We start from the raw sequence: 22,759 nt of genomic DNA on the forward strand, positions 1-22,759 counted from the left end.
CGTCGGCGAAACCTTCGAGCTGGGTGAACCCAGCCTTCCTTACTCGCGAAACCGCACCCACGTATTACAATAGATAGAAGGCGAACCTTCTAGAGTTTAACAGATGTGCATATCGAGGAAATGTTGCTTGTTCTTGTAGACGGGGCCCCAGGCCCCGTGTTTGTTATCCTTTCCGGTCTGCTGCTGTTGCCGATGCTGATGGGAGGAGCGCTCGTCCTTCTCCTTCCTGCGGATATCGAGGCCATTTAGGATAAATATCCAACGAGTCAAAACTTACGTTTTGGCTCGGTTTCCGCTGTTTACCTGACTTCCTTGTAGGGCCCTGTGACCGTGTGGCCCTCGTAAGTGGTGTGAACCATTTTGGCTCCTGTCTCCCTCCCGTTCTTCCGCGAGTCGGACGCTACGTCGCCGTGGACAATGATTCGAGAGCAGCCCCGAATTCACTCGACCCGATCCGACACCGTGGCTGCTGCTGTCAGAGGAGTCTCGGGACGAACGGGTGTTCCCTTCTGTGAGCAAAGTCGTCCTTGAGTTGTCCCGGATCTTATTTACCGATATCGCCGGGACGGGGAAAAGAGATCTCCCCGAACCATAATCCTTTGACTCAAAGAAATCCTAATAATTCCGAATAAACGTTGCATCCGATTCGAGTTTATTCGAGGGAAATAATTATTCTCCGAATTAACATAATATTTCCTTGGTTCGGTGAAATTTCTTCTTCTCAGGGTGTTATCGACTTTCTAATTAATTCCGTAGGAGTTTCAGGCATCGACTCACCCTATGGCACGTGATGCAGGTGCACCAACACCAGGAGCTCTAGGCAGTTTCCAGCGTTACCGCGTCTGCTACCCTTGCGAGTACGTAGGTTTTTCGCTAGCCTGAAATAGAGAAAAGTGGCGATTACGCGTTCAGAAAAAGTTCTTTGTCCAGTTTTGACCCGCAGGATAGCCGTAGGACAGGACGGACCCAAGGTGCCCCTGACGAATTGGAACCTGTTTTTCGTCGTCCAGCTCACCTGACGCTGGCCAAGAAGGTCGGGGAGTTGCCTTGGCAGTCTAGGACCTTGCACCTCATCGGCACATAGGTCTGCGAGAACGCCTACTCTACGTGAAACGGGGACCGACGACGATGGCCGATTCCCTGGTCCTTCCGCTCTTCCCGGTCTACCCAGCACAGGACCGAGGTGCCAACTGACGATCACGGCCGATCTCTCGGCAGAACTGCGCGCTCTTTCGGAAATCGCGCACCTTTTACGCTTTACGCCCCGGGAACGTCCTTTTCCCCTCTTCCTGGGCCGATGGCGAACCGGGCGAACCGGGCGAACCGATCGGGGGGGGGGGGATCGAGACCTCCTTGGGCACCTCGCGAACGTGTATGCGTGAGATCGGCCAGTTCTTCGAGGACGTGCCACGTAGACCGAAATTATGCAGGGGCTAGAAATCGGCCGGCGCCAATTTTGGGACCGGGTTGAAAGTCCACCGGAATAAGCCACTCCGTTTCTCGCCTGCATTCCCGGGATTTATATCGAATCTACTCCCGGGTTTTTCCGTCTCTCGATCCATCGTCGTTTCCGTCCGCCATTGGCGGGTTTCCTCTCTTGATCCTTTGCCCTTCGTTGATGATTTCGCCGAATTTCAAGAGGCGGGTCGAACGTGAAATCTCGCACGCGTGCTCGCGTAGATTGCCAAGGCGTCGTTTAGAGAAAAGGACGAGATCGTGTCGCAATCTGTACCAGAATGGACAATTGACGTAAAGCTCCTGTTTTCTTCTCTTTCTTTTCCACGTGGCGCTGCAATCGTAGCCAGTAATAAATCCGATCGGGATTAAAAGTCAATTAAATGACGTTAATATCGAATGAAAATATTTTCAACGGTATTAAATGTTAAAGATGCACCCGGGAGCACCCGGGACGCGAGATCAAAAAGTTGAACCGGATAATTCGAGCAACGATCTCTCGAGGAACGGCACCGTTTGTGTACCGTGTAACGTTTTCCACAGGAATTCAGCGTCCCTCTACCTATCATTTGAATGTTAATCATAAATTATACATTCAGGGAAATGCTATTCTGCATATATCCTGCAGTTAAGGCAAACTAGAATCTGACGCAACATTTGATTCGCGTGGCATCATAGGGTGCCATCTTGAAATCCTTATTTTTTCGAGCTTACTTGTATATAAACTAACTATAGAACTTGTTTAAGAACAAGTTCGGACCATAGGTCGGTCGCACATATTTCAGCTGTTTGTTATAAGCATCATTGCAGTAAATCTATTTTATGGCTTTCGTTAATGGAGCTTAAATAATTCGGTTGCGTGGACGTAAACTGTAAGGACCCAAAAGATGCATACAACTTGGGAAACAATTTGCAAATGAAATGGATCAATTATATCGATCCTGGTTACTTCCACAATTGACAAAAAATGAGTTTTATAGAGAAAGGTAATAGTTTAATCGATAAATTAATGTGGCCCCTTAAGGAGTACGTCCTCGTTTTCTGTACACAGTTTGTGCTATCACCAACAAAAATTCTCTCCGGTGTAAAATAAATATAGTAATTTGTTAAACATTCCATTATTTCTTTTGATACTTAATAAACTTATATAATAAGTTATTATACTTCATAATTACAACTTGGATTCATTCGTATTACTAAGTAGTAGCCATAGAATTAGTAATAACGCTACCTAGCTTCGATAATATTATCTGGATTGAGGTTTATTAATCGACTTGAATTTTCCGCAAGCTCTGAAATGCTGACTCTGCCTCGTTGGCGCACAAACTTGGCAACAGCCTCGAGTTCTTCCTGCGAAATGTAAATAAATTTCCCACGATCGTCTATGACCCCTGTCAAGATACCGTCTGCTTGTAAGTCTTGAATTCTTTTGATAACCTTAGGCGTCTTCATCTTGAAGTGAAGAGCTATATCTTCAAGTAGTACTACTTTTGTTTGTTTAATGTAATCGAGGAACTCTTGTAATAGGTTTCTCTGCTCGTCTTCGTCGTCTTCGTCAAAGCCCTCTTCTTCCACGCTGAAGGCTTCTTTCATTTTCAGATACTCCTCGTACTCCCTTCTTTCCTGTTCTTCTCTTGCCTTTCTCTCTGCCTCCTCTTGACGTTGCTCCTCTGCTTTCTCTTCTTCGCTCAGCTTCTCCCGTTCTTTCAGAAGCAACTGATCTCTCTTTTTACGCTCTCCTCGTTCACGTTCTGCTATTTCCCTTAATGCCTTTTTCTCAGCCTTTGCTTCGAGCTTGGCTCGTTTCTTAGTGCCCATTTTACCATCGGGTACTCCAGATTTGTCTTCCTGTTCTTCGTTGCCTTCGTCTCTAGCTACGTTATCCACCCTATCTGGTTGGGCAGCCGCGTTTCCTCGCAAACGACGTCGGGCATTTCTAGCTCCGGCTGCTCTCCTGACTGGCTGATTGTGTGCTGCCCCTTGGTCGTCATCCTTTTTGTGGATACCTGTAGTAATTAAAAACTTTCATTTATACGCACCCTAGTGTCACGTAATTTAACATCTGTGACGAATTTTCAGGTTATATACGGTCTACTCGCAGAAACGAACATTACTGCCAAACATCAAGCTAACTAAGACTTACCACAATTTTGAAAATTATTACGTACCAGAATTCCGACGCGATAAAAATGTTAGAATGACAATAAGGACAACGAGCCCTGCTGCAATTAATGCTAATAAAGTGACAACCATCTTTCACTTCTCATTAGAAATGTCGACCTCTATATTATCCACCTGTCGATGGAAATCTGAACTAAGTCTTCAATAAACCTAAGTCGATTCAGCAGGTCACGTGATTCACGCAGTCTCTACGTTACCGACAATTAGGCAAAACAAATAATTAAATCATTATAAATTAACCAAGCGTTTTCTATGATTTTATAAATATTGAATATCATGCAGGAATGCGTTACATGAGATCGTACATTAAACGTTCTATCGGCAGTCTTTCGTATAAATGCAAATCGTGTTTACCGATGTCAGCTGTGGAATGACAGATGAAACAAAGATGGCCGAAAATGGGTTGGGATCGGATGGCGGATCTGAAGTATTCTTTGGTAGCGAGGCAATTAATTTGGATATCGAGGAGGTACATGATAGCACTAAATAATCAATACATGCTTTATAACCGATTACTAAATTATGCCCTTCAAGCGTACTACTTTGATAGATATTAATAAGGACTCTTCCGGCTTTAGGTTAGGTTTCATTCCTAGGTGTTTTAGTACATTCAGTGCTAGTGTTTATATTTTACTATCTTTACTCAATTTATTAGGCGATGTTAGTAAAGTATAAGCAGAAGCAACGAAAGAAAGATGCAATTATTGCATCCCTAGGGTTTAATGAATCCTATCATCGACTTTGGCATACCGGTATGATTTTGAAATTTTTCTGGTTGTCATATTTAGCTTGATGATGCAGAATACGCAATACCAGCTGTGGAGGAATTACCTTCCTTGGAGAGTATTTTAACCGAGCCAGATTGTGGATCGCTGTCTGGTACCGACGATGATCTCGGTGCGGTTTCTTTGGAGAAATTAGGAGGTAGCGAAACGGCGAGTGTTGGAAGTCTCCTGTCCCTCAATTCATTGAGCAAACCATTAAGGCCCCTTCAACCTCCCTCGTCAGGTGCCATCTTGAGGCACATCATTCTCAAAGGCATATCCGCCCAAATCGTTTCCGCTAGTGTGAGTATAAATAGAGAAAACCCGTAAACACTGATGCATTTCTTACGATAAACATACAATTTTCCTCTTCTGTGTACTTTCTGCAGGAAAGAGTTAATGCCGGGCTAGCGAGTGCAGTCACTGCAGGAGGAAACATGCTGGTGATAGGCACTAGTCATGGACTGGTCTTGGGTTTTGATTCAACACAGACCCTGCGATGGTGCGATCAGGAAGCAAGACATCAAGGTTCAGTTTCTGCACTGTGCTTCAATCATGATGGCACGAGATTATTGGCTGGCTTTGCCAGGGGCCATATTCTCATGATCGACAGCTCGAATGGTAAAGTGCTGAGGACTCTTACAGAGGTGCATCCACCTGGAACAGCTGTGCTACACGTCAAAGTAATACTTCCCATACTTTCTAGAACCTGCAATATTAATAGGAGAATACTTTATATAATAATTTAGTTCCGTAAATCAGTCAGTGTTAAAAATAATTTCAGTTCACAGATTCACCAAAGCTGGCTCTTTGCAGTGATAGCGGTGGCTCCGTTTTTGAACTGAATTTTACAAGAGTCATGGGTGTTAGGGGGTGCGAAAGCAAGTGTCTCTTCAGTGGATCCAGAGGTGAAGTCTGTACTTTGGAACCACTGTTGTTAAATGACCTACCGACACACCCCTTGAAGAACTACACACTAGTTGCCATGGCCACCTTGTCTAAGGTAAGATTTAAATACTTTATCGCATCATAATAAAATATTTTTACTAACTCATGTTGTTGTAAATTTTGTTAATAGGTCATAGTTGTTTGTATAAGAGCACGAACGCGCGTATTATTGACTCATGGATTGAATAGGTCTTCGACTGCTCCACCTCAAGTTTCTTGGCAGCTAGTTGTCATTCAAGCTGCCGATGCCTCTAGAGTAATCGATCCCGTTTTGGCCCTTGCGAGAGACGACGTTATTCATTTTTATCAAGTATTATTACAAAGCAATTAATTACGCAATTTAGTCTTCGAAGGTAAGGTATCGACAACGATCTATGAGGAAAATTTCAGGTCTGTTCGGAAGCTGGATCTAGGGTACGTCTTTCACCTCTACGCAGAGTCACTTTGACGTACACAATCAGCAATCTACGATGGCTGAACGCAAGGTCTTTGGCAATTCTGGACACTCAAGAGAGATTACACTTGCTGGATGTTAGGACCCAAGATAATTTAGAAACATTAGACATGAGTCGAGTCGGAATTTCATACGCGTCTAGCCACTTTAAAGGACTATCCACCGGTGGCAATGTTTCGAAGGTACCAGTCAATTAACGGTGACTTTTAATCCGACGAGTGCATCCTTTTTTTCTAAGGGTACTTTATCGCGTCGCGGTTTCCAGGATACCATAATTATCCGTATAATATTCGACCTTTCAGGCAATGGCGCTCGCCGGCGAACGGGCCTGCTACAATACAGTAGTAACGTACGAAAATCAACTTCTTCTGCTAGGTACCAAAAGTCTACACGCGGTGTGCATCAGAACATGGACCGAAAGGCTGCGACACATGACTCTTCAGGTTCGTTTCCCAAGAAATGCCGTAAACTCGATCCTACACCGTTGCACCGTACAACGAAGTTTGAATTTTTCAGAGACGCTTCCCCGAAGCTTTGGCGTTAGGATTGTCCTTCTACCAAGACAAGGGAAAGGCGGTCGTCGGCCTGCGCGGATCTAAGCAGCGTAGAAAACAAATAGCTCGCGACAAAGTGTGCCAGGTCTTGGTAGAGTACATGGACGAGCTGCGGCACTGTTCCAGCGACAACAACGTCGAGAACGAGGTGGTGTCCACCTGCGTGGACTATTGCGTCCAGTTGGAGAACACGGAGCTGCTCTTTGGAAGGCTTTGGGACTTGGTCTCGGATTCCGAAGGGCTCAGGGCGAACTATTTACGAGCCCTGGAAGCGCCGTTGCTCGACGGAAGTCTGCCTCCCCGTTTGCCTCCATTAATCGCCCAACACTTGGTGATCCTCTACGAGCAAGAGGAAAGACTGGATCCCCTGCAGTCTATCGTGGTCCTGTTGAACGTCGACTGTTTAGACATTCATCAGGTGGGCATTGCGGTGTACCCATATTTCCTTCCTACCTGGAGCTGAGATCTCTTTCCAGGTGACAACGGTGTGTCGTCAGCGAGGGCTATGGGAAGCGCTGATACACCTCCAGACCACCGCCCTGGGCGACTTCGCCGCCCCGATTCATCAGCTGATGCCGGTGCTGCGGAGCTCCTTGAACAGTGTCCAGGACGCTTTCCCTCGAGACTGCATCAGACTGGGAAACGCGCTTCTGGTGTACGCGAGTTGCTGCCTAACGGGGCGGCAGTTTCCCAGAGGAGAGCTGCCGGAAGGGTCTCATCAGCGTGCAAAATCCGACGTCCTTCGAGCCCTCCTTTCTCAGCACTCCAGCTTAAGCGCCGACAACGAGAGGCAGTACCCTTACATCAGGACTCTGTTAAGGTTCGACGCTCGCGGCTTCCTCGACGTAATTGCCATCGCCTTCCAAGAGCCGGAGTTCACCTCCGAGATGGGTATGAGGCAACGCCAGCGACTGGTCGACATCTTGTTGACCATCGTCATGCCCGCCATGCCTCCCAGTCCCACGAATTCCGAAAATCTAACGATCGAACAGCGATCGGCCGTGTTGATCTTCGTCGCCGGCGAGGTCGCCGAGAGCACCGTGAGCCTTGAGGCCGCTGTCCTCAACAGGGTCATCGACGTTCTCTGCAACGATTACAAAAGCGAGCGGGAAAATGCCGTGCTTCTGTTACTGCACTCCAAGAAGCTGCACAGCGTGTCGGACAACACGTTGCTCAATTTAGCGCAGCGTGCCAATTTGTGAGTACTCGCGCATCGTCGGGATGGTCGTCGCGACGTCGTGACCCGAAACGACGATAATTTCTTTTCATAATTCAAGCATCCATCGGCCGCAAAGCCGAGCAGCGTGGATTCTCGCAATATGTTTAAGACCGCTCGTTTAATTCTACATGCCACTAGTATAAATAATTCTTTCTATCGTAGCGCTTAACCTTGCAGCCTGCGAGTGGCAGAGTACCTGCATAACGCCAGAGAAGACTGGACATCGGTGTGCCGATGCCTGATAGCGGACCCCTCGAGGCACCTCGAGGTCTGGCCATGGTTGGAGAGACTCCCCACGATATCTTTTCAGACTGTCATGATGGAGCACTGTGTCGACCTAGTTGCCATAGACTCCTGCCAATTGGCAACCCTAGTCGCGTCACGTATGCCAAATAAAATGCGAAACGTCCTGGAAAGACTGGAAAGCGATTCCAGACTGGAGCACGCGTTTCTGGCCGCTCTGTACCACATGGTTCGCTACAAGGAGGACGATGTCAAGCTGGAGTTGCCGACGGACCTCTTGGAGCGATACCTTATGTTGATGTGTCGATACGAACCGGAAAATGTGAGTAAAGCGGCAGTTAATCGACTGGAGAGCCGAAGATACTCAATTGGTTTGTACCTGGTGCAGGTAGTCGGTCACTTGCACGGTCCCCACGGCTGCCGATTAGACGAGGCTCTGAGGATAGTGCAAGAATCCAAGTGCGAAGATGCCGAGGCGGCAATGCTCGAGAAACTCGGTAACTACCAGGAAGCCTTCGATTTATTGCTAAAAAGACTCCGAAACTGCTTTGAAATGGTAAGCGGAATCATGGGAGCTCAGGTTACATTCCTCATTGTTCGTAGGGACGATATTTTCCAAGCTTCCTACGTCACCGTTGGTTGTATTAAAATAACGAAGATATATTTTTTTATAGTGTTGCCAAGGAGCGACGTCGGAGGAAGAAGCCATTCGTGGAACGATGCAACTGGCAAGTCTGTGTAGAAGATCAGCCGGGGCGCTGGACTGGATGCCGCTCGTAGAGGCGGTCCTTCGTCCTTCGGCGGATAACGATAACCAGAAAGGTGAGTAGAAGGCTGCCGGTCTATACGAATCTCGTGAGAATTAATTGCGCTCGTTTTGCAGTCGAGAAGCTGAGAGGAAGATTGCTGAGGATAGTTTTGGAAGCTCTGGGTGGAACCACCGCTCTCTCGACCGTTTTGGAGCAGATCTTGAAGCACCCCTTGGCAACCAGCGGTACAATCGGGGATATAAGGCAGTTGCTTGCAGGAGTGCTCACGCATTCCCATTATGAACAGACCTTGGTAGAGACGACGTCGAGACTGGTGAGCTTGGAGCTACACGAAGCCTTGAAGAAGTCGCTGAGGTAATTGCGTCTTCGGGCGTTACCCCTGCGTGCATTTCTATGCTTGGATTTCAATATAGATGAATTTTTTAGGGAGGCTGGAAGAGGCACCTCCACCGTGTCCCTGATCTGTCCTATCTGTCGACAATTGCTGTCCCAGTGCACGGACTATACGGTGATATTTGGCTGCGGTCATGGTTATCACGTGGAATGTCTCAGCGAGCCGAAACTCTGCTACAAATGCTTGAACACGAAAGGCTGGGCACCGCCTGCAACAAACTCCATTCCCGCGAATTGTAGGCCACCGGTGAGGTTTAATTATGGGGTCTGTGACTAAACCTCACCTTTCCCTTCGATCGCACGTTCTTCCTAACGTTTACGCTTGCCTCTCTTTTTCTTTCCTCAGGAAAAGAAACCGACATTTCCCCGTTCCGTCTTACGCAATAAGGATCTGTCCTTACGCCTCGCTCCGCCCACAGCCTTACCGGACCTGGAGGGTATACTTTAATCTAGTCCACGGATATTCTCTGACATTCAAGAGGATATCTACAAGTGCGTACATGTAGGACCTTCTCGGGACTAGGAAACGACATAAGGTGTTTCTAAAATCGAAATCACGTCCCCAGCATTTCATTCCCTGGCGAACCAAGTCGCTCCGATCGGCGGATTTATAATTCTTCCGGTGTGTTCCCTGTTGCTCGAGGAGGCGACAGGATTTTCCACAAAATAATTACCGCGGGATGTTTCCTCCTCGGGCTGGCGACCCGAAAAGACACGCTACGCATTTTATTCATTTCGCATTTGCCGTACGGTTCGTGTCAGCGATAGCCCGTCTTATCGAGGGTTTTATCTGGCATGGGTATACCGCGAAAAATTTAACTACACCCTTTCCAGAACCTTATAGATTTTTAGGATTTTCGCTCTATCTCCTCACTATGTGGCAATTAGGTAAGATCGACGTTCTCTACCGTTAAGTAGAGTTCCACGCATTTGTACATTGTAAATTATTGTGGTTAAATGTAAGTTACGTACGTACCGCATCCACATTGGACGGTCCTTCTTTCGACTGTAGGAAGAGCGTTGTTCCGAGCTCCGTCAATCGATGTAACGGCGAAAACCAAACCGCCTACAGGAAAATAAAAGATACTATTATTTCTCCGTTAGCACGACTTTTTAATCACGCCGCTTTACAAGTTTCGTCCCTATTAACTAAAACATTCCACCCGAACCCAGCTGCAATACTCGGTTTCACCATATTTGTTTCAAATCACCCGCGACCGCCACGATTACCCAATTTTTCGCCACTACGGATCAGTAATACTTACTGGACGCATTAAACAACGAAGGCACCGAAGAACTTGAAACTTTTATCGGATGCACTAATCGATGCGCACTCGATTTCCGTTTATTGTTCTTCGTAATGAATATCGGCTTTTTAGGGACGTTCGCGGATAAAACTTGACGAGGATCAATGGGATCTTGATCCAGAAGTTCCCCGGTGAGAAGCTTACTGACCAGGACGAAGACATCGAGAACTGGAAGCACCCTCTCCGTTTTCGGCGCGAGTTTCGAGCTTTCGACGAACTTGTCAACCTCGGACTCCAATTTCTGAATGTACGGTACCATCTTGCAAACGGCTAAATATTCTTGAACCTTTGAAATGGTTCAAAGATATTAAAAATACGGTATCGTTCAAGAGACAATGCTCCATCACCAAAGCGTACCTTATCGTCGCACTTTTCCAGATCACGAAGGAGTCCGATAATCTTCTCATACGCCGAAAATCCTCTTTGGATGTATTCCTTCGTGTACATTACTTCTCCTATCCGAAGAGAAATCTTGGCAGCGTTGGCCTCTTTCCGGATTTTTTCCAAAACCGAGGAAAGCGGCGTCCCCGGCACGGTGCGACTGGCGACTCGAATTTTCGAGAGATTTCCGAGGACCTGAAAATCGTCGTTATTGAATCATGTCCGAGGAAAAGAGTTTTCTCGAGGTTTACCCGATCGTTCACCCGAGTCCAAGCCGTCGAGACTCGACTAGCAAATTCCTTGACCTCGGTGGCGTTTTCCTGAACCTCCGCAAGGTAATATAATGACTGCAACTTGCCCAACAAACCACCGGACATTTGTGCAAACCATTCCAACTTGTTATCCAATTCCGAGCTGATCTTGACGCCATGATGTGCCTCCAGTTGAAGAATCACAGCCTGGTGGTTAAAAGAAAAATCATTCAAAATACAATTTATACCGCTTACGGATTTTTCCGACGGATCAAACGTTCCGTATAAGTTAAAAAAAAGAAACCTGAGATTCTCAGCAGTACATCGATCAAAGCTTACGTTTCTTTCCAACACCTCCACGAGATGACCGAACGTCGAAACCCGGTTGGACTTCGGCATGGAAATCGCAAAACCAGCCAAGTTTTCCTCCCGAAGAACTAGATCTAGAGAAGAGGCCATGTTACTCGGAAAGAAACAGAAGACGACAAAAAAACGATTGAACGGTCAGCGCGAGCATCGAAAGAAGGATTCTCCGGCCGATCAAGTTTATGAGCGTTATTATTACTTATTCGTTACATTATCGGTATTTAATTATAACTGCTTTTTTTTGGCTAGTATTAACCCATAACGTGACATAACGAGGTATCGCGAGGTCAGAGCGCGGCTTGAAAATGAAAATACTTGAGCCTCGTTCCCCGTTCGAAATCGGCTCCCATAATCGAGCTCGATCGACGCGGCTCTTCGACTTCGAGTAAGTAGCCCTTATCATCTACGCTCTAAATGAACTAATCGACCCTAGATCTATGTATATTTTACAATTTATTTACCGATTAGCCTACGCACTTAACCGCCCCTTACCGTCCATCTTGCGGGTGGTCACCCACCGACCGCGGAATTCGAAACCCGAAACGTCATTTGGAGGATCATCGAAAAAAGCGGGGACACAACTTTGCACGGAGGATTTGCACTCGTAGAACAGGTTTAAAAAGCAAATCGCTAGAAGTGCCTAGTCGCTCTGGCTTGGTATTTTACAGAAGCTCGATATACAATATATATATATAGAGCCGAGGTCTGAATATATCTCTTGGAAAGTTCTGAAGTACTCGTCGAAGACGCTGCCCTGCAACCAGCCTTTTCTTTTTCTCTCTCTCTCTCTCTCTCTCTCAAAGTCCTTATCGTTACTTCCGTCCAGGAACGAGCAGACGGAGGACGGATTGCCTTGGCATCGTCGATACGCCACCACGGAGACCTCAAATCCGAGACGTCGGTATTTCCTCCCGCGCTTCTAAACTCGGAGCCAAAGTCCCGACATTGTCGTTAAAGTGGTCGCACCTGAAATTCGTGGCAGTTATCCAGCGGAAAATCCGAGGAACATCGTGAAAACCGAACGAAAGTTGAGGGAAATCGGGAAATGGCGTCCCCTGCCGTGTAGAATACTTTTTAAGGTACGGCCCCTCGTGAACCTTCGATTCCCTTCTGATAAAATTCGGCGCAAAGTTACAGGACAACGGTCCGCCTTCGGGGAGACGTCTTACAGAGCCACGAAATGAAGGACTAGTAGGCAGAGGCGAAGCGAGCCAACAGTCTTTCTGAGGAACATTCGAGGTAAAATCGAAATGCAACGAACGAGTCGCTTATCATTGACATAACGGAGGCGAGCACAGACACGATATCTCGGTTCGTCTTCGACGGTCAAGTCTTTCCTGGCGTTCCAACGGACCCGAAGACCGGTCGCAATGTACAGGGGGGCCTTCGCGCTCCGAGGTGAACGTCGAGGAACCTCTCCGAGGCTCTTCTACCTGCGCTGCCATTGGCCGCGAGGGTGACCGTGGTACCTATACTGGGACGTCCTGTAATTGTTATTGCCGTGCCGCTGTCGCGGATGAGTCGAGGAAGTGTTGTAGTAGTATCTCCGAGGGCCGTGGTACCCGCTGAGCGGACGATTCCAACTTTTCCCGTTCTGGTACTCCTGGAAGGGGTTGTAGTCGGGGTTCGACCTGCCCTCGTATACCCGGTGCATCCGGACCTTCTTCAGCCGACCTCGGTCTAGCTCCTCGTCCTCGGGGTCGAAGTGCCTCTTCCGCTCGTCCCTTCGCTCGTTGTCCACTTCCCTCTCCATGTGAGTCCTCCCACCGTTCCAGCTAACGACTGAAACGTTAAAAGAAACGCGTTCCAAAAAAATAGTGTCGCTTCTTACGCTAGAATCAAAACGACACGTACAACATCGAGGTTCTATATTTCATCGCATAGAGGTAACATTTATCAAAATCACCCGGACTGTGGAAAAGAGGAACGTGAGACCAGAGACGCTGGAATTCTTTGAATTGCAGTTCGTAGCGCGAACGAAAATCCATTCTCGGACGAGATAAATAAAAAAAGAGACATTACCTCAATTGGAACCGAGCCAACAGACGTAGGCATGCAAAGACTTCCGAGGGGTTACTAGCGATAAGGAATTGATTTCTCTACGCCAAGACTTCGTTTTTCGAGACGCGCGACGAGGATTTCGGACCGATGTCCGGGCCGCCGCTAATTTTCGAGATAATTCCGCTTCCGTGGAGAACGATCTGCGGGCTGTACATTGGTCCAAACTCGAGTCGACGAGACGCCAAGGATCTCGGGGCAATTCTTTTGCTCGCACCCGGTGGGGGCATTTGTCTTGGCCGTGACTTGGAGGGATCGATCGTAGGAGGTTTCGAGAAGGCAAGGATCGGCAGGGTATTCCGTGTCGATTTTTTGCAGTACTGACCCGAGGAGCTTCCGTAGCCCCGATGAGACATTTTGAGCAGATGCGAGACGGTGTCGGAACGATTAGTCCCGTTGAAGTTCCTGGGGGCCGCGACGCTCAGAGTGGCGGCATGATTGGACAGCTTGGCGGCATCTTCCTTGGCGGAGCTGGAAAGGGAATCGGATATTTCGGGCAAGGAAGCAAGCGGAAATACATATCCGAGATGAGGTGGAGAAGTGCGACTCACTTGTTGTCGGTGACGGACCATCCATTGGGAGTGGTCGTCGACGTCGGCGAGGGCGTGTCTTTGGAGACCTGCCACCCCTTGATGCTGCTCGCCGCTTTGGTGACGACCTTCTCGTCCTGTCCCGTCTTGACCCGGACCGGATGGTGCCACTTTTCCTTAAGACTAACCTCCGCCTTCCCGTTGCTCTCGGACTTTCCATTTTGGTGTTTCAGGGGGCTAAGAGAATTGTCGTTAGTGTTTCCGTTGTGAGTCTTTGTACATTGCAGAATGCCATTCAGATTGGGTTTCAGGCTCGAATTGACAACGCCGTTCCCGGCGAGCTTCGCCGGCCTCGACGTGTCTTTCGCGCTGGGGAATAATTTCGGGGAGACTTCCCTCGCACCGAGGGCGGACCTTGGCGCGCCAACGTTGGCGGCACTCGAAGGAGCGGTTTTCGGCAAGACGACGCCGGCAACAACGGAGGTCTTGCTCGACGCGCTCTCGCCCTCCTCTTCGCTCGAGCCGTCGTATGGCACCAGACTGTTGCCGTTTAACACCTTGCCATTTTTTATGTGCATTACCAACCTAGGCTGAGGCTTCTCGACCGACTTTGGTGGCAATTGGGGCCCGATGAAGCTGGTGTTCTGGGCGGGAAGCTGGACCCCGGGGCTCTTGTGTGCCGCCGATTGGGACCCGGTCGCCGGGTCCTCCGAGCTCTCTCTGCTCTTGGCGTTGCCGTTTGTCACTCCGTTCAAGACCGCCACCCCCGAGGTCGACGGCTTCGACGCGATCGCCTTGTTCACCCCGTTGGCTTGCGGCGAAGTCGCCTTGATCACCGCGCCGTTCATCTTGACCGACTGTTTCCCCTGGAGTTGATTCTGCGCCTGCGACTCCATCTCGAAGATCATTATGTACGCGTTCGTGTTGAGCACGTTGCTTATGGTTATCGGTCGAACCTGTGAAACACGATATTTAAATATCGCCGATCATTTTTTATTATTTAAATACATAGGGGGAGAATGACGTTTCCCTTTTCTCTTGGTTATATGCTACTCACGCAAGAATCGTCGAAAGAGTAGTACTGTCCAGAGGAGACCTGAGCAACAGCGGTGTAATGTCCACAGTTGACCGAAGGACCCATATGCGTGACTATTGACATGAGTTTGTAGGTCAACGTTCTCGGAGGTTCACCTGGCTCCTTCCAGAGGTACGGTCCCATGTCTACGGTCTGCTTGAAATCGATATGTCGCGAGATCTTCCCGCCCAGGACACTGAATCTCTTCAGCTGTACGCAAAGCACTTTCGGTGGGCGCTCCAAACTGAACTGCTTCGTTGCTGGCACTCTCCGTTTGCACGCCTCGCACTTATAGTCGTTGTTGTCTAACTGTTCATTGCTGAAGTAACCGGTCAGTGCTTCGTCTAAAGTACTTGCTTTCCGAATGTCCACCAGTAGATCCTAACGTCGTTAAATAATTCGCGTAAGAATTTTCTTTGACTCATTCGTTAACAATGATACAAGGTAGTGAAAAAAACCTGATACCTGGAAGTGCTGAAAAGTTGTCGAGACATGTCGACACTGTAGGCATTTCACTTCGGTACGTATGTAACCTCCAAATATTTGATTCACCGGTGTGGTTTCCTTGGAATAATTATCGAGTTTAATTGCTTTATGTCTAACTAAATACGCCCTTTCCATTCCTTCGAGTAAATAGCGTAGAAATTCGTGCGCATCTTCTTGCTGCCCTGGCACCATCGTTCTGCAAATCACTGAAAAAATACTTTTGTTATTATTGGACTCGTTTCTCCTTTTTCCGGATGCTTACTAGAGCAAATAAGTAATAAAAGATGAAATGAAACTCACGTTTCAGTTTGTTATAAATGTAAAAGGGTTTGATGGCCCCTCCTGACTTCTGATGACTGAACTGCAGAGTCTTCGCCACTGCACATGTAAGGCACTCTCCTCCGCCGTCTGGAAAGAATTTGAAGAAAAAACAGTAAGAAATAAATTCCGCTTTTGTATTGTCTAACTTTTTTTTTTTTTTTAGAACTTCGCTTTTATTACATTACAAAAAATTCAGTAAGTCTTACCATTCTGTTCACATTTTGAGGTGTGATGCGTATCAGACAGCAACCAATTGACTAAAGCCGGAACATGGAACAGTGCCTGCAGGGTGCTATTAAGGTAACAGGTGTTACCTACGTTATACATACCAGCACCAACTGGAAACGTACCCTTCCAACCTAGATTGACCTTGTTGGCAGGATAGAGCGTAACCGATGGCTCTGGCAGACTAGGTCCCATCTCTTTTACCTCGCACTTTTGAAGATTACTAGCGTCCTTTGCTTTAGTACTATCGGAACGTTCTGCGTGGGGTAGACTCACTACGATATATTTTGCTTTGAGTCGGTCGAGTACGCTCGACCGATAGCCAGGAGTCTCCTCGTATTCAATTTCGGTTTGCAGTATACGCGTGGCACCCCCTGCTAAGGAGATTGACAGGTCATCCGATGTTTCGGATTGACCAGACTCCAAAGAATGGCGGAGCGCTGCCGCCACTGGATCACGAATGCTTACTGCAGGCATTACTGTCCTAAGCGTTCACAATATTAATTCAGCAAACCGTCCCTGAAAAAATCACATCATTTAGGTGCCGCAATGACTCAACATTACCGTGCATTTTAAGTCTTTTAATGTTTAAATCTACATTGCTGTATCAAACATTTGTTTACATAGACCACTTGCATAAGAGTTTAAAAATGGTAAATCTTAATCCACTTAATTTTGCTACTTTAAATAAAATTATCAGCAAACAGATCTTTTATGCCAGATACGTGAAACTACTAGGAAAGATGTGATTTTAATTGTGGTACGAGGATAAACACTTTCTGAACATTTCTACAAGTGGAAAAACTCAATACTTCTTAATCTGACAAGGATTTTAAGACAGAAACCTTTCAGGTACCGTTTAAAATATTATCGCCAAAAATTATTCAAAAATTAAGGTTTCACCACCCTTTGGAAATCTAAACACTGCTCACCCTTAAATTATTCAAGGTAGACAAAAAGGTGCTTCAGGAAACTGGAGCAGTCTGATTATTCAATATATTCCATAAACGTAAACATTTACAGTTGCGTGCCACGACAGAAGGTGTCTGGCGACGATATCCGAGCATTGTGCCGGATGTAACCTACAAGAAATACGCTCCAATAAATCAAACGAAATACGGCGAACCAATCCGAGTAGGATTAGCGATCGGTTAAAACTTCCAATACCGCTTACCCTCACATTTTTCCCAGTACTCTCGCAAACAAAAAGGCAACTCGGAGAACTTGGAAGGCATTTGACTACTCGATCTAGTCGATAAACGAAAACATTTTGAGACATACGCTCTAGTGGAGGGCGCCAGGTGGCAACTTCCAGACATTGTCCTGAATGCAACCTACAAGAAACACCCTCCAATCAGTAAGACTAAATTTAAACGATCCTTGCAGACTCGACGTCGCTGGGACTCCAGATATGCCGTCCACCCCGTCGTTCCTGCAACGATCGCTTAAATAAAAGCACGGCTCGGGGAAGGGCGAACACGCGGGAGACACTTTGGAGGGCCTTGCGTTGTTTACCTTCGTCTCGTGCAGTGCGCGATCGGTCCAGGAGACGATCGAACGGCGATCTTTGGCGATCTTTGGAGATCCGGTGGGTCACAGCGCCTCCTTATCGATCCTCGGTGAATCCTTGGGTTGGCGGGTCGCCGCGCGGTCACCGGAGGCCGTGGGCTGGGCGCGTGTCGGCGCCACGGGCGGTTTCGCGCGCGTTTCCACGAACAATTCGCCGACACTCACCGCTTCTGGCATGCGCCCGTGTGCTGGGACTCGAGCCGCGATGATGCACCTCGAATTACACGTGTCTCGCACCGAAACGATTCGACATCTTCGCGGTTAACGCACCCGAGAAGCCAGACCGAGACTCGTTCTGCGCCATGATGGCAGCCATGATGGAGGAAATTGGGTGGTTGCGCGCGCACCCGTGCCGGCTCCGCCAATGGAGCAGGCCGAAGAAAATTCCATCGTAGATGGGTTCAATGCATTCGCAAAGCGTCAAAAACCTCAATTTCATAGACTTCGAGAAAATTCCACGTAGAGGCGCACATGGGACCTGTCACGGTCCGATATTCGTGCTGTGTCCATGCGTCTATGCAAGCTACTAAATCGTGGTGATTTCTGACACCATATTGATGTAGGATTTGAATATCAAGGGATTCATTCTGGAATTCAGGATCAGTCAAGTCTCGTGATTAGCTTTGTCGTTTGTTCTTAAGAATTTGAAAAAGATGGGTCGCCGATCGATTAACACCACGAAAAGTGGGAAATATATGAATCCTACGGATCAAGCTCGTGAGTTTCGTGCTACATAACCTGGTTTCGAAAACGACGTTATTTTTCTTGTATTTTGGAAATTATATGACTCTATTTGAATGGTTTCTTTTTATGATTGAATTTTTCTTTAATTCTTTAAATAGGGAAGGAAGCACGTAAGAAGGAATTAAAAAAGAACAAGAAGCAGAGGCAGTTGGTTCGAGCTGCTGTGTTAAAGGGGAAAGACCCTACACAGATTATCGAGGAAATGGAAAAGATCGATCAAATGGGTTTGTTTAATCACCAGTTTCTGTTTTTGACATTCTATTTTAAAAAAGTTAATATAGCACAGTAACTATATTCCAGAGTATAATGTAATGCAGCCACCACCGCTAAATGAAAAAGTATTGAAGGATAAAAGAAAAAAGCTAAAAGAAACATTAGATCGTGTTTTAAAAATGTATGTGAGTATGAATCCATTTTTTTAGCCTTAATACATTTATAGGGTCAGTAAGGTCGTGCATAAATATTCATTCGTGTCCATTCATTTGAATTATGATATGGTATTTACCATTAGGCAAAGGATGACCAAGAGAAGTGGGTCGAACTGAAGGAGCAACTGATTCAGTACGAACGAAGGAGAATAGATTTAGTAACATACTTTGAAGCTGTACGACATGCTCAGCAAGTACAGGTTGATGAAATCCCTTTGCCATCTGCTGCCAATGATGTGTCGAGAATGTATACAGGTAAATTACAATTTTTATTATCCACAGACAGATAGGAATCAAACAAGGTGATACATTTCTTATTCTTTCGATATCGGTATTACACAGGTTCTTTAACATCGCAAATTCCATTACCTGAGATGCCACAACCACCGACACATTTATATCCACCTCACCCACATTATATACCTCAGCATCATCCTCTTATGAATATACCTATACCACCCAGTATATTAAAAAAGACTAGTGCCTACGGTACGTCACCAAGCGTACCAACGATAGCACCAAATAAGGAACCTCCAGGAGTTCCACCCTTTCCACCACCAGATTTATCCAGCGAAGATGAAGATGTGAACGAGAAGGTATTCTAAAAATGATACGTAAACTATCTACGATTAGATTCGCTATATATGTACATTTTTTTTTTAAAGGTAAAAGAGCCGGCACAAAAATCACGAACAATACGCTTTGCGGACGACAAGGATGACAAGCAAGAAGCTGAAAACAAAGATAAGGACGAAAAAGATAGAGAGAAAGAAAGGGAAATGTCCAAAGTGAAACCTACGACGTTGCAACAAAAAATGTTAGCAATGGCTGGTCAGGACATCGATCAGTTTATGAGGGAAATGGAGGTTGTTCATAAAAAACGAGAAACAGAGCGGGCTCAAGATCTTAATGCAAGACTATCGTTATTGGAAGCGGAATCAGAAACAAAATCTAATAATAAAATCAGTGGAAAGTCCGAAGATGACGATTTAGAACCTCCAGGAGCTTCGGATCATTCGGCAGTTCACGAACAACTGGGCTCGTCCCTACCTCATCAACATCAGCAACAGCATTCGTTACCTCCCATGGGGCTCCCACCACCACCTCTCCTTTATCGACCTCCGCCACCACCTATGCATCTAAGGATGCCACCGCCTCCACCACCGCGCATCGGTCTTAGACTGCCACCAGGTAATTTAATTTGTGTACATGGAATGGATTTCTTGATATCTGCTACTATATTAATTACACAATTATTCTTAACTGCTTTGCTTTGTTTCATCAGGTCCACCACCTGGAATGCCACGCATGTTGAGACCTGGACCTCCGAACATGCCACGGATGCCACCTTCTCCTATGCAGATGCCAAACTTGACAGGTCTCCCAACAATGGCAGCTGCGCAGTTGCAAGCACAATCAATACTAAATTCTCAGTCAAAAACTCCCAATGTTTTGTCCGCTGCACCACAACTTATTAACAGGAAAGACAAAGATGGCAAGAGCACGACAACCATAGAGGCAAAGCCTCAAATTAGAAATCTCGCAGCTGATGTGACGAGATTTTTACCAACGTCGCTTCGTGTAAAACGTGATGAAAAGAAGAAACCTAGTATAATGCCCAGATTGCCAGAGAGGTTACCAGAGGCTCAACCTGTTAGAACTACGCAACCTAAAACTAAGGATGACGCATACATGCAGTTTATGCAAGAAATGGAGGGTCTGCTATGAACCCCAATATCTATGCTACTTATTAAAATGCAACTTGAATATTGGATGAACTAGTATTTGTACATCGAATAGTGTCATCAACATCGTAATACAGGCTTCTCAAAGAAGAAACATATTAATTGGATTTATTTCTGACCTTCCCCGTTACTTATCATGTCAGTGTATGTACTGGAAATGTACTATATCAACTGGGACATAAACTGTTAGTAGTTATAAAGTCTATTACTTATAAAAACCATACTTCTTAATTACGTATATGATTTATAAAAATATTTTTAATGTAAATAGATGTTTGCCAACATGACTTTTAATACATAAATATATTCTACCATGTGAAAAATATTAAAAAGTATACTCTATTATAATTTAGCACCAAATGAAATTGGCTGAACATCCAAGGATTCCATATCTACTAAAATCACTGTTTTTGTCTGATAAAAACGTGGGATGCACACCAACCTGGTTTTCTGGTTTTCAATTCCTAAAACAGTTCAAATGCAAATATGTCACATTAATCTGACCGTGCATTCCGTTGAGATGAACTCTTGGTTTATTTCCTGACATCCCATGTTTATACCACTTACCTGTTACTAATTTTGTTTCAAATTTATTTGCATTACCCATGAAATACACATCGGGGGAAACGTTCATTATGAACGAATCTTTCTCACAGTAAGGAAACGAAGGTAAAGTGTCTGGTGCGGTTGGGCATAAATGTCTCCATTCGAGTGTTCTTTCAAGCCATTCCAGAGCAGTTACACTTGTAACACCACTTACTTTCATGATGTCTTTAATCGGTTGTCCACTGGATCCCATTACTACACGGGAGCCAACTTTTCCAATCCATGGATTAGAGCCACCTCGGAAATTCTTGTGTCTGGATGTTATTGGCAATAGGCAAGGATGTAACACTCTCTGTGGTATCATAACATTGGTAGGATCGTGTTGACCTGGCATTAGAGTAACGCTACAACATTCTACAATTGTTTTAAGAAATTCATCCAATCGCTTCGTAGAATCAGACACTTCTTTAGCAAACATGATATCTTGAGCCCTTCCTTCCATGTGCCCTTTACTATGGTGAGCCATCGCAGAAGATCTCACGCTGTTTCCTGTATTGCAAACATACTATACTGTACATCAATCCATTCACATTTACATTCTAACAATGAGAAATGAGATATAAAAAATGTACCTGCTATAATGACTCGGACAATGGATGACACCTTGTTTTGTGAATTAGGATCGCCGATCATGCCGCATATCCATTCGTTTAAAAGATTAAGCTGTAAGTTATCACCAGTAGTCATATCCAGCCCAGAGATGAAAAGTAATTTTCCTTGACTAGCAGAGTACGATGCAGGACTTTTGGGTATGTGCCCAGGAAAATAGAAATTCTCAACCTATTAAAAATGCCTTATTAAATACCTCATTGCTGACAGGATTAAGCACAAATGTTTCTCAAAGTACAACTTACAAGGAAAGTGCCATCTTCTTTTTCATGGCCTATCACTGCGCAAACTACACCGGTGATTATATTTTTAATATCGACGCAACTTCCCACTAGTTTGACACGGAGCATCTCGTCCTCGAGGAAAGCTTGATCGTCTTCGGAGCAATAATTTTCTCTAGATACCTGGTGAGTCAACTGATGTTCATCGCTTAGTTCCCTTAAAATCGATGGTTTCCATTGCTGATGTTTGAACAACGTGCCGATCACAATGCATCTCCTGTGTTCCAATTTTTCCAGATCCGCTAGCCTCGTAATTTTAAGTTTCTCTGTAATAAAAAATAAAATCCTGCACATCAAAACTTACACTCCCATGCCTTTAATTAGCTATTAATTAAAGTAACTTACGCCATTTCACAGAGACCAGTTCTGAAAGAACCGTCCTTAGCTCGGCGAGCCGAACAGAGTACACGTGCGCGAACTGTTTTGAAAAATCTCCGGATTCCTGAAAAAATACAGCACTCGAGTCTTTGTACTCAAGTCTCTTCCTCTCGAACGTCTGCGCTAGTCCTTTGTTAGGCTCCGACAGTAAAGACTCCGCGGGATTATCAGTTTTCAGCACCATATTGTTGAACGCCGTTCAGAACGCAAATGAAGAAAAATACCGGCAAATACATTCGTAGTGCCGCCAAAAAAAGACGCGTTTCCATTCGACCATGAATCGAAGTGGTGATAGCAGACAGAGACAGAGATGAGTCGGGAGGTTGTTCACGAGTTTTATCATACCCTGTATATAACTTTGGGTTCTTACCTTCCGTGGATAACCTCAATCGCCGGGGCGGTAAAAATGGCGGCCGCC

At 46.0% G+C, this 22,759-nt stretch overlaps 6 protein-coding genes across 11 annotated transcripts; 2 read left to right on the plus strand and 4 right to left on the minus strand.

Moving 5' to 3' along the window:
* Positions 1 to 2,250: 2,250 nt before the first annotated feature.
* On the minus strand, positions 2,251 to 3,756 carry LOC105697396 (DDRGK domain-containing protein 1). The gene is made up of 2 exons (XM_012420673.1): positions 3,624 to 3,756; positions 2,251 to 3,461 (listed from the first exon to the last, which is right to left on the minus strand). The coding sequence occupies exons 1-2, from the start codon at positions 3,706 to 3,708 to the stop codon at positions 2,683 to 2,685; spliced, it is 864 nt and encodes a 287-aa protein (XP_012276096.1). The 5' UTR covers positions 3,709 to 3,756; the 3' UTR covers positions 2,251 to 2,682.
* Positions 3,757 to 3,986: 230 nt separating this feature from the next.
* LOC105697452 (vacuolar protein sorting-associated protein 8 homolog) lies at positions 3,987 to 10,084 on the plus strand. Of its 2 annotated transcripts, XM_012420777.2 has the most exons (15): positions 3,987 to 4,105; positions 4,425 to 4,703; positions 4,790 to 5,083; positions 5,185 to 5,403; positions 5,479 to 5,658; positions 5,739 to 5,984; positions 6,105 to 6,245; positions 6,319 to 6,774; positions 6,833 to 7,554; positions 7,753 to 8,140; positions 8,207 to 8,374; positions 8,493 to 8,640; positions 8,702 to 8,942; positions 9,015 to 9,228; positions 9,328 to 10,084. In XM_012420777.2, exons 1-15 carry the CDS (start codon positions 4,007 to 4,009, stop codon positions 9,427 to 9,429), a joined length of 3,897 nt encoding a protein of 1,298 aa, XP_012276200.1. In that variant the 5' UTR covers positions 3,987 to 4,006; the 3' UTR covers positions 9,430 to 10,084. The 2 variants fall into 2 exon arrangements, 1 of the variants encoding a protein (XP_012276200.1); XR_001103832.1 differs by lacking the exons at positions 9,015 to 9,228; positions 9,328 to 10,084 and having other exon boundaries at positions 8,207 to 8,315; positions 8,702 to 8,832.
* Positions 10,085 to 10,197: 113 nt separating this feature from the next.
* On the minus strand, positions 10,198 to 11,402 carry LOC105697375. The gene is given in 4 exon segments (XM_023434871.1): positions 10,198 to 10,574; positions 10,646 to 10,899; positions 10,902 to 11,127; positions 11,260 to 11,402. Coding segments are annotated over 4 exon segments (942 nt in total). The 5' UTR covers positions 11,380 to 11,402; the 3' UTR covers positions 10,198 to 10,232.
* Positions 11,403 to 11,460: 58 nt separating this feature from the next.
* On the minus strand, positions 11,461 to 17,847 carry LOC105697454 (ubiquitin carboxyl-terminal hydrolase 36). Of its 5 annotated transcripts, XM_012420783.1 has the most exons (11): positions 17,497 to 17,847; positions 17,156 to 17,315; positions 16,914 to 17,063; positions 15,963 to 16,500; positions 15,736 to 15,843; positions 15,415 to 15,641; positions 14,932 to 15,330; positions 14,460 to 14,830; positions 13,896 to 14,111; positions 13,670 to 13,815; positions 11,461 to 13,068 (listed from the first exon to the last, which is right to left on the minus strand). In XM_012420783.1, exons 4-11 carry the CDS (start codon positions 16,456 to 16,458, stop codon positions 12,716 to 12,718), a joined length of 2,316 nt encoding a protein of 771 aa, XP_012276206.1. In that variant the 5' UTR covers positions 16,459 to 16,500; positions 16,914 to 17,063; positions 17,156 to 17,315; positions 17,497 to 17,847; the 3' UTR covers positions 11,461 to 12,715. The 5 variants fall into 5 exon arrangements, with proteins under 5 accessions (XP_012276206.1, XP_012276202.1, XP_012276201.1 ...); XM_012420779.1 differs by having other exon boundaries at positions 13,896 to 14,830; positions 17,156 to 17,229; XM_012420778.1 differs by having other exon boundaries at positions 13,896 to 14,830.
* A 246-nt stretch (positions 17,848 to 18,093) lies between these two features.
* LOC105697412 (WW domain-binding protein 11) lies at positions 18,094 to 20,557 on the plus strand. Its single transcript, XM_012420706.2, has 7 exons — positions 18,094 to 18,267; positions 18,393 to 18,518; positions 18,595 to 18,692; positions 18,806 to 18,977; positions 19,065 to 19,318; positions 19,388 to 19,913; positions 20,008 to 20,557. Exons 1-7 carry the CDS (start codon positions 18,204 to 18,206, stop codon positions 20,448 to 20,450), a joined length of 1,683 nt encoding a protein of 560 aa, XP_012276129.1. The 5' UTR covers positions 18,094 to 18,203; the 3' UTR covers positions 20,451 to 20,557.
* A 150-nt stretch (positions 20,558 to 20,707) lies between these two features.
* LOC105697413 (DNA polymerase delta small subunit-like) lies at positions 20,708 to 22,643 on the minus strand. Its single transcript, XM_012420707.1, has 5 exons — positions 22,309 to 22,643; positions 21,928 to 22,229; positions 21,646 to 21,853; positions 21,035 to 21,562; positions 20,708 to 20,931 (listed from the first exon to the last, which is right to left on the minus strand). The coding sequence occupies exons 1-5, from the start codon at positions 22,523 to 22,525 to the stop codon at positions 20,810 to 20,812; spliced, it is 1,377 nt and encodes a 458-aa protein (XP_012276130.1). The 5' UTR covers positions 22,526 to 22,643; the 3' UTR covers positions 20,708 to 20,809.
* Between the last annotated feature and the right edge of the window lie 116 nt (positions 22,644 to 22,759).

The sequence above is a fragment of the Orussus abietinus genome, unplaced genomic scaffold (assembly GCF_000612105.2).
Source record: "Orussus abietinus isolate OABI.00-Male unplaced genomic scaffold, Oabi_2.0 scaffold92, whole genome shotgun sequence".
In the NCBI taxonomy this organism is placed as follows: Eukaryota; Metazoa; Arthropoda; class Insecta; order Hymenoptera; family Orussidae; genus Orussus; species Orussus abietinus.